Source organism: Simochromis diagramma, unplaced genomic scaffold, assembly GCF_900408965.1.
Source record: "Simochromis diagramma unplaced genomic scaffold, fSimDia1.1 OVJJ01000463.1, whole genome shotgun sequence".
Lineage (NCBI taxonomy): Eukaryota > Metazoa > Chordata > Actinopteri > Cichliformes > Cichlidae > Simochromis > Simochromis diagramma.
In genome coordinates, this window is record NW_024386941.1 from 5,142,342 (window position 1) to 5,157,653 (window position 15,312).

Below are 15,312 nucleotides of genomic sequence, written 5' to 3' on the forward strand. Positions count from 1 at the left end.
ATTAAAGAAAACAAACAAAACACTACATTTTAGGAAATATTAGTGGGTGTTTTTGTGTTTGTTTTTTTGTACTACTTGGACATAAAAGTGGCCCTCCAGTGAGATGATGGTGCCAGGAGTGGCCCGCGGCTCATTTGAGTTTGAGACCCTGATCCAGAGCCATACAAAGTGAGGATGTAACACTATTAAAGAGGTTATTGACTTAGGTAGCTGCTCTTTAAAAAATTGTGGAATCTAAGATTGTTTCATAAAGTTGCTTTCACTCTAATATGCAAGGAACTTTATGACACAATCACACATCAAATGGTTGAGGACCCTGCGTAGAATCTTTCCTGTTCCTACAACTGTGGTCTTCTTGATAGAAATCTTGGATGTTGTTCCAGGGACCTGCTGTCATAAACCGAGTGGTTTTCCCAAGGAGTGGACTCAAAAGCAGACACACGGGAAAACTTTTTACTGAGATTTATTGAACTCCGATAATCACAGGGTAGAGGGGATCTGGGGTTGGAATAACTAAAGGGGACAACAAGTTGACTGGCACTGGAGAGGGGGTCATGAGGGCTGGATAACGGAGGGGAGAGTGGCAACGAGGAACAGAGAAATGAGGAAGGGTCTGCAAGAAGATGGAGAAGCTGTTATTGTTATGAGGTAAGGAGCAGGTAACAGAAAGGAGTTTCCTGGTGAGTTTGTACTTCTTACTTGCAGGTCCAAGCTCAGGGGGCACTGAGGAGGGGAGCTCAGTGGAAGTGTTGAGAGGTAGTTGAGCAGCCAGAGTATCTGGGATACAGTGCCAGCCTTTGGTACTTCTTGAGTGACAAAAATGAGGACCCACGCATGCACCTTGCTTTGCGTGTTACTGATACAGGCTTTTACACACTCTGTATGAGCAGCTTTCCACACCACTCTTTCCTCTGGTCTTCTGGCAAATTAACAGCCATTTAACAGCCGCTCACTTTTGGCCTTTATGTTGTTGCTGCTTTAAAATGACCCGGTCTACCTATGCTAGCCCTGAATTGGCACAAAGGCACAGTAGCCCTCAGTACAATTTTACACAGCCATGTTAACATGACACAAAGTTACTTGACTTTATAAAGGTAGCTCTCCATCTTCTACATCTATAACAGTTCCAGCACATAGCTACACTTTAAGGGTGTTTACTAGCAAAAACATATAGCTACATAGACCAAAGTTTCACTGTGAAAGCTGCCTAAAAGTTTTATAACATTTTTTTCTTCTCCAGAAAATGCAATAAAATACTTTAACTTCCTGCTAATATTAGCTCCATCCTAGCCTTGAAGAGGTTGTAGTGTTAAAGAGATGTAGCGGGACACTTTTAACATGAACCTGGATTTCTTTCATTTTGTGCTTTTGTTTTTTGTTTAATTGATCTAAATCAGGGGTGTCAAACTCAAATACACAGTGGGCTAAAATTCAAAACTTGAACAAAGTCGCCGGCTAACATTAATATTTATTGAAATATATTTATTCCTCCAGATATAAGAATGAATCTTTTCTTATGGACTCAAACACGTTTTGCTGAAAAACTGAATATGGAACAAGCAAAGCTTAATACTAAACAATATATATATCAATATATATATTAGCTGTATAATACCAGTAGGCCAGCTCTAATAGTAATTTGGTATGGCTTCGCGGGCCAAATGTAATTAGGCTGCGGGCCAAATTTGGCCCGCGGGCCAGAGTTTGACACCTATGATCTAAATAGTCTGCTGAAAACAAACAAAATAAAGGTTATTGTAAGCATGTGAACATTTACAAGCGGATTTTGCGGGGATGACATAATCTTTTTCCAATATCTGATGCAATATGGACATTTCACATTCTTATGTCTAATTTGACTGGAAGAGGGAGCTGTCCAATCAAAATTAACTGTTCTTCCAAGCCTTAAAGTGAGAAGTTTAAATACTTCCCAGTAAAAGCAAAGGTGTTTGACTGAGCTCAGAGGTGTTTGTGAAGTCTGATAAAGAAGATTTATCATATACTTTATCCAGATTTGCTTCTTCTTCAACTTCCAAATGGAATATGTCTTCACAGAATGCGTCCATCAATATAACACACTTTATTATAGGTGGTTTTGACACACTCAGTAGACCTATTGCTGTTGGTGTGGTTATACTAATAGTCTATCTTCTTGCTGTTCTTGCCAATATGATAAATATCATGTTTATTATTTCTGACAAGAGATTACATAAACCAATGTATCTTCTTATTTGCAACCTTGCTGTTGTTGATATAATGTACACCTCCAGTTGCAGTCCAACAATGATTGGGGTTCTACTCGCAGGTGGTAATACTATATCCTATGTGGCATGTTTAATTCAAATGTGTGTTTTCCATTTGGGAACAGCAATGGAATCATTTATTTTAGCATTTATGGCATTGGATAGATTCATTGCAATAATTTATCCTTTCCAGTATCACAGTTATTTAACAAACACACGTGTTCTTGTTCTTACATTTATCCTGTGGTTCGTTGCCTGGTGTTTTGTGTTTTATATGCCTGCAACAGTTGTCCCCCTCCCACACTGCAGTTCAAGGCTGAAATACAGCTTCTGTGACTTTCCTGCTGTAATACGAACAACCTGTGTTAACCCAGAAAAATATTTCAATGAAGTTGTTATTGTCTCATTTTTTATTTTCTTTTTCACTTTCATTTTCATTTGTCTTTCATATTGTGGAATCTTACTTTTTGTAAAATTATCTTCAAGTAATGAAAAAAGGAAAATGGGGAGCACTTTAGTGAGTCACTTAATTTGTGTAATCGTTTATTACTGTCCTGCATTTGTTCGCAGTATCTTCACCAGGTTTGGCGTGGTATTAACTCTTGAGGAACGCCAAGGTTTATTAATTGGTGCAGTCCTCGGTCCATGTCTTGTAAATCCTTTTGTGTACTCTCTTAGGACAAAAGAAATGAAACAAAAGCTCTTTAAGATTTTCAAAAGGTTTAACACATCTAACTAAAATATTGTGAACTGAGTGTGCTTTTTTCTTTTTTTTAGATGAATACAGTGATACCCCATAACATTCTGAACATTTTGTCACAAAATGAAACACAAACCATTCACCCCAATTCTGGCACACCTTGATTGGCACAGAAGTGCAAATTATTCTACTTTGTGGGTTTTACCCAAGATATTTTCCTTATCTTAACTATTCAATTCAATTCATAAAAAATTTAGAATGAAAGGTTTTGATTGTCTTTTTTACATTTTGTGAAACTGTGTCTGTGAGCAACAGTATGTTTTTTTCCTCCTATGCTGTAAATATTTTAATCAACAAAAACTTTAGTAATGATTTATTTGAACTGCTTCAATAATTCTTTTGTTTGTTTCCAGACCTTCAATAATGTCTGATCAGGTGTTTGGAATACAAGGATAGTATTCAATACCTGAAAGCAGCAACACATTTTTATTACATTTCAAAAATGATGAAAATGAAAGAATTGCTCCAACATCGACCTAACATAGTTGAGATAGCTATAAATAACAATAAAAATTGCTCACTGTAGGCACACCTGAAAAAAATGACATAAGTAACTTGATGCCTTGTAAAAGAAGATGCATGTATGTCTTGGTATCACCTCCCTCTCATGCCAGATATCTGAGCACTGCTAGCAGAAACTCTTACAGCTACATGTGCAAAATAAGACACGTTTTTGTTGATAAATTCAGCCTAATATGCATCAAATTGCCTGGCACAGACTTTAGTAATTCATGTTTCTATACAGCCTCCTCCCATAATTTTGCAATCTGAAAAGGAAACTTCTGCACATAGATATGCAATAAGGTCAGACACAAAGACACCTTTGTGACAGATTTTTAAAGCCTTATACACAGCCTCTCTTATACACATGACTGACTTTTGAAAATGCATGATTGAAATTGTGAAATGTTTTTTTTTTTTGTTTTTTGTTTTTTTTTAACAAATTTGTTAATTACTTGAAATCTGTTTACAGAAGTAGCTGTTGTTGAGGAATCATTGAGGATCTGGACTTGGGCACTGCTAACAATCACACTATATAAATTCCATACCCGAAACTTACTTAACTGTGCCTAATCCCACTTCTTTAAGACTTGGTTTACTTGTTATGTAGTTATTACTCATCTCCAGCTGAACCCCTTAGGTCACAACTTGCATTTTGCTATGCACGATCACATGTGGCAACTTTTTTGATTAACGGGGTTTACTCTCATGGCAATTTTTAGTTTTATTTAAAATACCTCTAAATGAACTTAAAATAATCATAGAAAGGATTTCCACATTGATAAATGCCTTTGTTTTAGCATTAAGTTTTTTTCTTAGACTAACGTAATTTTGTATGGGTTGGATGGAGTGAATTAAATTAAACTGCACTCAACTGCAATAAATAAATTGATATGTCATCAATTATTTAAGTTTGTCCAACTCAATTACCGTTTTTATCCTGTTACAGTCTTTATCCATAAGTTGTTATATATTAAAGATGTAATTGATTTCTACGGAGCCCCGCAGGGGACATGGGAGAAAAAAAAATTAAGACGGACTTTTGCGAGATCTCCCAAAACTATCTCGGGATCTCGCAAAAGTTTTGCGAGATCTTGCAAAACAAACTCGGGATCTCGCAAAACTTTTGCGAGATCTCGCAAAACAAACTCGGGATCTCGCAAAACAAACTTTGCGAGATCTCGCAAAACAAACTCGGGATCTCGCAAAAGTTTTAGCCGCATTCTTACCGTTAGCTCGAAGCTAACGGGAGGTCGAGACCCACTACAGCCGGGAGGAACACCGCTTTCCCGGCACATCGTGCCTCGACCTCCCGGTCGGCTTCGAGCCGGCGTCCGAAGAATGTGGCTAAAAGTTTTGCGAGATCTCGCAAAAGTTTTGCGAGATCCCGAGTTTGTTTTGCGAGATCTCGCAAAACTTTTGCGAGATCCCGAGTTTGTTTTGCAAGATCTCGCAAAACTTTTGCGAGATCCCGAGATAGTTTTGCGAGATCTCGCAAAAGTCCGTCTTAATTTTTTTTCTCCCATGTCCCCTGCGGGGCTCCGTAGATTTCTTATTGAATTGAATTGAATTTTATTTTTATAGCATCATATGACCCCCTATGAGCAAGCACTTTGGTGACAGTGAGGAGGAAAAACTCCCTTTTAACAGAAAGACACCTCTAGCAGAACTAGACTCAGGGAGGGGCAGCCATCTGCTGCGACCGGTTTGGGTGAGAGAAGGAAAACAGGATAAAGACATGCTGTGGACCAACGACAGAGATTAATGACAGGTACGATTCAATGCAGAGAGGTCTATTAACACATAGTGAGTGAGAAAGGTGACTGGAAAGGAAAGACTCAATGCATCCTGGGAATCCCCCCAGCTGTCTACATCAATTGCAGCATAACTAAGGGAGGATTCAGGGTCAGCCCTAACTATATGCTTTAGTAAAAAGGAAAGCCTAAACTTTAAAGTTAGAGATACTGTCTCTCCCCCAAATCCAAACTGGGAGCCTGAAGGCTCTCCCTCCCATTCTACTTTTAAATACTCTAGGAACAACAAGTAAGCATGCAATGCGAGAGCGAAGGTCATTAAGATAAGATGGGGCCTGATTATTTAAGATCTTGTATGTGAGGAGCAGGATTTTGAATTCAATTCTGGATTTAACAGGAAGCCAATACAGGAGAAATATTCTATCTCTTTCTACTCCCTGTCAGTACTCTTGCTGCAGCATTTTGGATTAACTGAAGGCTTTTCATGGAGTTTTTAGGACAGCCTGATAATAATGAATTACAGTAGTCCAGCCTGGAAGTAATAAATGCATGGTTATTGGGTTTAAGGGACAACAATTCCTCCCACGGTTGGACATTTGGATGAAGAGGGTAGGAGGGGAAGAGAGCAGAAGTACAATGCCGTGCCTGAAAGTAACGAAATAGATGGGTAGCCATCGACCCATCTCTGTTTTCAGACCTGAACAAAGTTCTGAAAAACTTGTGCCATCTTCATAAAGATCTTTAAAAGTGTTAATACCATGATGTTTCCACTGTACATAAGTACCATCAAAGAGACTGGGAGTAAACAGATGGTTCTGTGTGATGGGCATGTGTACTGATGCAGAGGTGTACTTATAATGACTCCTGAATTGTGACCAAATCCTAAGACTAGACTGTACCACAGGGTTTTTTCTGTGAAATGAGAAGGGTTGAGTAGTATTGGAGAGAACACTAAATCTTCTAAGGGGGAGGAAGTGCACGACAGGTGCTCCAGTTTACACCAGTTTCACACCAGCAATTCTTGAGATTCAAGCCAGTGGGTCAATTTGTGAATATGAGAGGACCAATAATAAAATAAAAAGTTATGCAAGGCAAGACCACCATCAAATGTCAGTCTCTGTAGGAGTGATTTCCTCACCATGGGATGTTTCCCTCCCCACAAAAATAATATCACTACCTGATCTAACTTTTTGAAAAAAGTACAAAATACAGGAATACTCTGAAACAAAAACGCTTTTAAATTAACATAGGGTTTAGAGATCAGGCACCTGTCCGGGACAGAAACAGGTTAACTGGTTAGCAAAGTTGGACATGGACAAATAAGATTTTAAAGTTGTCGAAATTGTGTAGGGACGACTGGTACCAGTGGAGGATGACGTAAAGTGTGTCATGGAAACGTTGAATAATGTGTCTTGGCATTTGGTGTCTTTTGTTATACGTATACATGTGTGAATATATAGTGAAGTTTAAATTGTCCTTTGGATGCATGGGCAGAAGTGCATATTGTTTTGAAGGTGTGACATAGAATGGTGTGATAAGGGTGAGAAGAGCTACTAAAAGACCTGAGTGAATTGTGCTAAAATGGTGCTGAAAGTATTGTGTGAATTGTGCTGCAGAGCTGAGCTAAAAGAATTTTGATGTGAGTTGAAAAACGGTGTTAATTTTGCTGAAGATTTGTGCCAAAGGAATTCTGCTAACCACGCTGAGGACTTTAATATGAAGGATTTCTTTTTGTGAATGCTTGCAAGTGTAAAGATCTGAGTATATACTTGTGTGAAACTTTTCAGTTTTCTGTGTGTGGCTGAGGGTGCATTCTTTTTATATTAAAAGTGAGTAGAATTACAGAGGGTACAGTATACAGAGTGTGAACATAGAACAAGAGTTCGATTAGGATGTAGAAAATGATCAAATTCAGTGAAGTGAAGAGGGTGTGTATGAAAACCGCTGTGTGTGTGTGTGAGACTGAGGGACCCACTGCTGCACATCATCTGTGAGGCTTTGCACCCCTGATGATCCACCAGGACAAACTCAGCAGTGTGGAAGGAAGAGGAGGAGGAACAGCCAGCAGCAGCTGACAGACGGAGAGAATAGACAGACTTTTCCCTGTTTGTGAAGGACTGCTAGGAAAGTTTAAAAGAACTAATTGTATGTCCTGAATCAGTCTTATTAGGTAATGTTCAAATAATTTTATCATTCCAGTGTTTTCAGTGTGGGAGAAAGTACTCAGGGCCTTCAAGTTAAACACTATGAAAGGCAGTAACAAGTTTAATATTCAGAAACCTAAAGTATATATCGGCAGCAGAATGGATCTAAAAATAAATGTTTGTTTCAGTTCTATGAAGCTTTGAGTATTTTGGATTAGTAGTACTGCTGTGTTTGTTGCATCATATTGCTGTAATTGTTTATATGCTTTATATATTCTGAGATATAGTGTTACATCATATTCTATAAGGATGTTATGTGTTTGTATACTTTCTGCCCAGTTTGACCCATTTAGCAGAAGTTAGCCTGTTTAAGGCTCTGATATCTATTCTGTATGACTTAAAGCAGTTATGAGATGGTATGATTTTCTCACCCAATAAAGGAATATTTAATATATCAGTCTACTCTTCATTTTATCAGCAACAGTTATCACAGCCAGGGTTTTAATAGTTTTGCAATTTTCATTAGTTTTTATTTTTATTTAGTTTTGACTTCAGATTTTCAATTTTATATCAGTTTTAATTAGTTTTTACCAATTGTTTGCTAGTTTAGTTTAGTTTTTATTTTTTGAAAATCCTTAGTTTCAGTTTAGTTTTGATTAGTTTCAGTTATAGTTTTAGTTGTGTTTGCAATAATTAAGTGTAACAAAATCCCAGTTTCATCATATCAGTCATTCTCTTCTGCTTATCCTTGGGTATGTTGCTATTCCAGCTACCATATCCTGCACCCTGGACAGGTCGCCTGTCTGTTGCAGGGCTAACACGCCGAGACAGACAACTCACATTCCCACCTATGGGTTCTTTAAATAAATAAATAAAGGCAGATGAACAACCATTGATACCAGGCAACTATAAAATGTATATCTTGGCCCCAATGAGACTATTAACTCTTGCAGCACCAGGTGTTCGTAATTTTGGTTCAAGTGAATTGATAAACTTTTTGAAGGCAATTGACTCACACAGTTGTGTAGATATCCCAGTCCTGTTGTCTCGGGATGCATCACGCTGCCTTGCCTGGGGTTAGCTTCTGTTTTCTGGGGATGAGGGTTGAGTGTGCCCCCTTACCTTCTCAAGGTAAGCTAGGTTAGCCTTCTTGTGTGAGCTTTTCAAGTGCACTTTAAGGTTTGTGGGATTTTTTTCCCTTTAGAAATGTCCCTCATAATTTGTCTCTTTCCACTACAAGACACTTGCTTGATCCAAAACACAGTCATATTCAAAGTAATCCCAAATTGGACTCTGGCGCTTTCTCCTGACTTTTCCTGACACACAACATGCAACACAGACGACTCGACTAACGTACTTGCCACCTGCTGACATAATTAGACAGCAAGAAAAAAATCTGGAAACTAAACTTCATTTTCACCCTTGACTATTGTATGACACGCACACATGAATGAAAACTAAACACATTTTTGCTATAAATTCAGTTAATTTTAGTTAGTTTTGTGAACATTCATTACAGTTTTAGTTAGTTTTTGTTTTTATTTCCGTTAACGAAAAAATTATTTTACTTCTAGTTTTCGTTATTTCGTTAGTTTTCGTCAACGATAATAACCTTGATCACAGCTCGTACATTTTGTTTTTACACATATGTAAGCACTAGGGGTGCAACGATACACAAAATTCACGGTTCGGTTCGATACTTTGGTGTCACGGTTCGATATTTTTTCGATACAAAAAAATGTTCATGCCTTTTTAATTTGTCATTTATTAAAATTATAAATATATATTTTAACTCAAAAGTACGTTTTTTAAATGTAATGTTGCTGAAACAACAACATTTTAAAAAAAAATCTATCTGATTGAGAAATCACTCATCTTTGGAAAAGAGAGTTTATTACAGAGAAATGGCTCTTTCCAAAATGAAAACTATACTATACGCTTCTTCTGGGCTATATTCTCAGCAGCATATTAAACATGTCAGGTCCCCATAAGGAGAATCATGTGCTAACGGCTGTCTAAATGACTCGGGTAAAGTTTGTAGCATGCGTGCTTGTTGTTTTTGTCTGCTTCCACTTGTCTTTGCACTAGGATGATGTCGGTGTAAATGTGCAGTGATATTCGTTGTGTTCCCACTAGTGCTGTCAGCGTTAATCTCGTTAAAATGACATTAACGCCATAACATAGCAAATCTCCTTTAACGAGTTACTGCGGATCGCCCCGTGCGTGGGGCTGGACAGCGTCAACACATTAACAAACTAACTGCGCTAACGCACTATTTCCCACCAATTGAGCATTGCGTGGCACATCTGACATACGGTTTTACTTTTGTCCATGACGCGCTTACCATCAGGGTCATGCTTCACATGAAAACCAAGATAGTTCCAAACGCCAGATCTGAATGAGGGTGGGGGAGGTTCAATTTCGAGCTTAGCTTCTGTCTTACTAGCTTGCACTGCGCTCAGTGGATCTGCACTCGACAGTGCAGCCTAGGCGGAGTAGTCGAACGCAGATTCACTGAGCAGTCAACACAGACAGCATCGTCAGAAGAAGAGTTGATAAAATAAATAAAATTTTTTGTATTGTTCGATACATATGCGTACCGAACCGAAAGCACTGTATCGAACGGTTAAATACCAATACGAGTATTGTTGCACCCCTAGTAAGCACTGAGCCAAATTTAGTAGCCAATATTTGTCTCTTATATATGATACATCTATATATACACTTTCAAAGATACTTGACTTTGAGTGAAGATTTAAGGTGATAGGAAATATAAATAACTGCAATCTAATTGAATAATAATTGAATCTTTGACACAGAGTTCAAGCTGCTGTAATAACCAATAATGACTAATATAATAACTTTAACCCTCTGGGGTCGCCGGATGCGCTGGCGCGTCAAAATCACATGACCAATTTAAGACAACACAGCTACAAAATGCAGCGATTCGGAGTCTCTATTTCAACTTGGGTCGAAAGTGCGGACTTCAAACTACATAGCAGTTTTTGAATTGTGTCGATGGGCCACGTAAAACCAGAGTTATGATAAAAAATACACGCAATGTTTTTTTCTGAACAAAACAGTGGTGTTTACAGCAGGAAGAACGGTAAAAACGGCGTTTTCTACAGACAGCGCTAGCAAACACTCTCCCTCTGCTAGTGAAAAAAGAAAAAGAAAAAACACCCCTTCCCTATTGGTGTTAGACTTTACCATGTCAGCCAATCAAAAAAATGATAAGGCAACATGTGGCACTTGGTTGTTTAGGGAGAAGGAGAAGTTTTTAGGAGTGACACCTGCAACCGAAAGGGGGCGAGCGAAAGAAAGAGAGCGAGCGAGTTTTCATATGTGAGACATTAGTGACGTTTAGCGTGTTTGGAGGCTATAGTTAGTTTGTTGTGTAGTTATTGTTTCGTATTGTGTGTCAGTTATACTGCTGAATTTCACATTTTCTCCAAAAAAAAGCCGTCAAAGACAGATTCCAGTGTAAACGCTGTTCCCACATGGAAAACTGGACTGATGCACCTCCTGCTGTCAGACCTGCAGGATTTAGGCCTTTGGTGTTCTCCTCTGTCTTATACTGAACACAAACTACATTTTTTGGACTGGCACAAATAATTTGTGTGCCTTCTTATTTGATGCAGCACACCTGATTGTTCTGTAAATAGATTTAAATGGTTATATCACAACGCCTGAGGCCTTGGCTGCATTTTTAGGTAAATAGTACCATATAACTTTGTTGTTTGCAAAACTTGTGCATAATTTTTAGAAATATACAATTTCTATTTGCATTTCAAGTTATGAAAATGATTCGTTAAACATGTTTGTGGGTTTTACAGTAAGAAATATAACTTTTTTCTACTCTGATTTTGAATTTTTTGTCTTAATTTAGATCAACTGTGGCAATATAGTATACCAAAATGAAAACATAACTCAAATTTCAGACATTTGAGGTTGTGCTGAAAAAAATGGTACCAAACAAGGCAAGAAAAACATATTTTAAAGGTGAAATATAGAGGTAAAATCAAAAGTAGTCAAAAACGGCCAATTATACCCTGGATCCCAGAGGGTTAATATTGGCCATATTATATTTACATTACCAAAGTGAGATGACTTAAGTCTCATGAACAATATTAGCTAATTGTTATTTACTAGCTAATCTTAAAATGACTGTTCGGTACAGAAATGAAGCCCAACAATCATGCTTTTACAGTCCTGTGGTCTCAGCCTCAGATACTTATCAAATCACACAAAGCTCATGTAGAAACAAACAAACAAATGAACAAAATATTGTGGCATGCAGAGGAATCTTAACAAAGAAGCTCACAGAGAGAGATTGAGCTTGTTATTCAACCCCAAGCTGGTAGGGGGAGCTCTTTATTAAAACACTTGCCGGTGCTACAATGTGCCTCAAGGTTCAACAACAGCACAACAGAAGTCACTCATGGTACAGCACTCTCTCTACAAAACAACAACTGTTAGTGACTCTGCACCACAGCGTAAACATAACATTCAAGATAACAGTTAAAAGTAACGTAACCATAAACAATAAAACAAGAACATCTAAACAGCAGCACATGTCCCAAGGCATGATGGGAGAGAACTAGCTGCTCCCCCAACACGCCACACAGCCCCCACCTGAGTGGTTAGCTGTCCCCAGCAACCGGCATGTCCATAGCAAAGTCTCTGAGGTGTTGGGGAAGGTGACGGTGTCGTTGAGGACGTTCCGTGGGTCCCCCAGCCGCCTCTGAGGCCAGGTTGGGGGCCTGCAGTTGAAGCTGGGACCCTGACTCCTCCCTGGATGGACTCAAGGGCTGATAGGGTGCCAGGCGATCACGATGGAGTACGACCACCCTGTTCCGTTTGACCAGCCACACCCTGTAGACCACGTCGGACAGCCTTTCGAGAATGGTGCAGGGTCCAACCCACTGGGTCATCAGTTTGGGAGAGAGCCCTTTCTTCCTCTCCGGGCTGTAGACCCACACATGCTGACCTGGCGAGAATCCTTCCCCCTTGCAGCGGGTATCATAAGCTCGTTTCTGCCGGGAGCCTGCATCTCGGAGAGCCTGCCTGGTCAACTGGTGCACCTCCCGTAGCCGGGCGAGGAGGTTGTGGAGGTAGTCCAACCCGGGGTCCCCGCACACTTCCTGCTCGGGGGGGGGGAATCCAAACACCAAGTCCACTGGGGTACGAAGCTCATAACCAAACATCAAGGCCGCTGGAGTGCACTTAGTAGATTCCTGGACTGCAGAACGGTAGGCCATTAGGACCAAGGGAAGGTGTTGATCCCAGTCACGCTGCTGGCGGGAGGTCAGGATAGCAAGCTGGGTGGCCAGGGTGTGGTTGAAGCGTTCCACCAACCCATCGCTTTGGGGGTGTAGTGGCGTCGCCCGGGTCTTCCTGATACACAGCCGCTGACAGACCTCCTTGAACACCGCAGCCTCAAAATTCCGGCCCTGGTCGCTGTGCAGTTCCTCTGGTACCCCGAACCGGCAGAACATCTCGTTGACCAGACGCTCAGCAGTGGTAACAGCACTCTGGTCAGGGACTGCATAGGCCTCAGGCCACTTAGTGAAGTAGTCCATGGCAACCAGGACGTAGCGGTTCCCCTGGTCAGTGGTGGGGAAGGGTCCCAGGATGTCCACACCAACCCGCTCCATGGGAGCCCCCACCTGATACTGCTGCAAGGGGGCATGAGAGCGTTGGGAAGGCCCTTTCTGAGCCGTGCAGGCATTGCACCGATGGACATGGAGCTCTACGTCCTGGCGACACCCGGGCCAGTAGAACCGAGACCGAAGTCGCCGCAGAGTCTTGGTAACTCCAAAGTGTCCTGCCCCCACCGTACCATGGACCAGCTGGAGGACCCTGGACCGCAACTGTTGAGGTACCACGAGCTGGAAAACCTCACGGTGACCCCCAGGAGCCTGCCAGTGGCGATAGAGGAGGCTGTTTCGGTTTGTGAGTTTGGTCCATTGGGAGTAGAGAGCCTTGGTCTCGACGTCCAGTGCAGATACTTCTGGCCATTATGGTCTCTAACCGGCTCCAATCCAACATTGAACCTGGGAAAGGGCAGGGTCTTGGTTCTGGTCGCGTTGCAGCTGCTGGGGATCCATGGCCTCCAGATCCTCGGTATCCCCTGCGGCGGACTGGACCTGAAGACTGCTACAATGCCCACCCGGAACAGAGTCATTCTCAGGGCCGCCATGTGGTGACGCGATCACTGAAGTCATGCCCTCCCAGTCCTCCAAGTGTTGGCAGTACCTGCACTGTTTTTCCTCACAAGGGCATCGGGAGAGGGCATCTGCATTGGTGTGGAGACGTCCCGCCCGGTGACGAACCTCAAAGTGGAGTTCCAGTGGAACTCCCGGCCCTTCTGTGTGAGCCAGTGCAGGGGGCTTGCAATGGTAGCAAAGTCCTTGACGAAACGCTGGTAGTATGATGCCAGGCCAAGGAAGCTCCGCAACTCAGCAGTGTTGCCCGGAATGGACATTCGCTGGGTCAGTGGAAACCCCTGCTCCGCTGACAACGTGACCCAAGAAGGTCGTCTCCTTTCGGAAGAGGTAGCACTTTTTGGGGTGGAGATGAAGGCCAGCCTGGCAGATAGCATGGAAAACAGCAGTCAGGTTAGCCAAGGCTTTCTTGAAGTCTGTCGCGTGGACGAGGTGGTCATCCAGGTAGACCACATAGCGGTCGCCGGGAATGTCAGCCAGAACCCTCTCCATTAGGCGCTCGAATGTGGCTGGGGCATTGCAGAGGCCGAAGGGCATCACCTTAAACTGCCGCAGTCCCTGGCCAATGGAGAAAGCAGTCTTTGGGCGGGCCTCTGGTGTCAGCTCCACCTGCCAGTAGCCACTGCGCAAATCGAGGGAACTGAACCAGCAGGACCCAGCAATGTTGTCGAGGGCATCATCAATCCGGGGCAATGGGTAGGAGTCCTTGTGTGTGATGCTGTTGAGTAGACAATAGACGATAGTCCACCAGGTACCATCCTTTTTCCAAACCAGTACAGCCGGGGCTTCCCATGGGCTGTTTGAGGGTTCAATGATGCCCGCCTCTGCCATTTCCCTGATCTTCTGCTCTGTTGCAGCACGCTTGGCAAGGGTAAGGCGACGAGGGTGGAGGCGGATGGGCCGTGCATCCCCAGTGTCAATGTCATGTTGTACCAGGCTGGTTTGCATGCAGTCCTCATCCTTGGCTGCAAAGATGTCGGCAAACAAGTCGAGTATCTCTCGCAGCTGCCGTTGCTGATCAGCCTGGAGACCCTCGCAGCTCCTCTGGTATAGGTCCTCGACAGCTTTCTTGGTCTCTGTGGACAGTTGCTGTACTGCTGGTGAAGGAGAGGCCCCTTCCACTGCCAGCGGCGACAGGTCCTCAGGCTTCCTGACGCTGGCTGAAAAAGTGGAGGCAGACAGCGGGACTTCCTTGGTGGTGTGGAGCTTCAGAGCCTCCGTGCCCAGGTAAAGGATTGCTCGGGACATGTCCACTGTGGCCTCCCATTTGGCTAGCAGGTCCAGACCAATGATGCATTGGTCCTGGATGCTGGCTAGCCAGAACTGGTGGTCCACAGTGCAGTTAGCAACAGTCACCGGGAGGGATCTTTCCCCCTTAACTTTGGCACGCTCCCCTGTGACTGTGGTGATGTGGAGCTGAGTAGGCTGCCAACCCTGCGGTCTTGGGCCGTCAGTACCAGGGAGGACTCCGGCCTGTACCAAGGAAAGCATGGATCCAGTGTCTACCAGGGCTCTACAGGTGGTGCCGGCAAGGTCACAGTCCAGATACAGTCCCCGTGTCTGGCCCAGCCGGCCAACCCGCAAGTGTGATTCGGAGGACAGAGTGGTAGGGGGGGCAGTTCCTCCATTGTGCCACCCCGCCTTCATTTAACGGCAGCTGGGGTGCCAGGCTTCATGGGCTTG

General features: G+C 42.5%; 1 protein-coding gene across 1 annotated transcript; it reads left to right on the forward strand.

Annotated features, from left to right (window-relative positions):
- The first annotated feature begins 1,703 nt into the window (after positions 1-1,703).
- LOC120736998 (putative olfactory receptor 13C6) lies at positions 1,704-2,849 on the forward strand. Its single transcript, XM_040037431.1, has 2 exons — positions 1,704-2,607; positions 2,814-2,849. Exons 1-2 carry the CDS (start codon positions 2,044-2,046, stop codon positions 2,847-2,849), a joined length of 600 nt encoding a protein of 199 aa, XP_039893365.1. The 5' UTR covers positions 1,704-2,043.
- The last annotated feature ends 12,463 nt before the right edge of the window (positions 2,850-15,312 follow it).

What these genes read in the sequence shown, in the direction of transcription:
- LOC120736998 (XM_040037431.1), top strand. Translation starts at nt 2,044, where the DNA reads ATGTCTTCACAGAATGCGTCCATCAATATAACACACTTTATTATAGGT. An exon ending in CTGTAATACGAACAACCTGT is followed by an intron (nt 2,608 to 2,813) that starts GTTAACCCAGAA and finishes ATTTGTTCGCAG; the next exon opens with TATCTTCACCAGGTTTGGCG.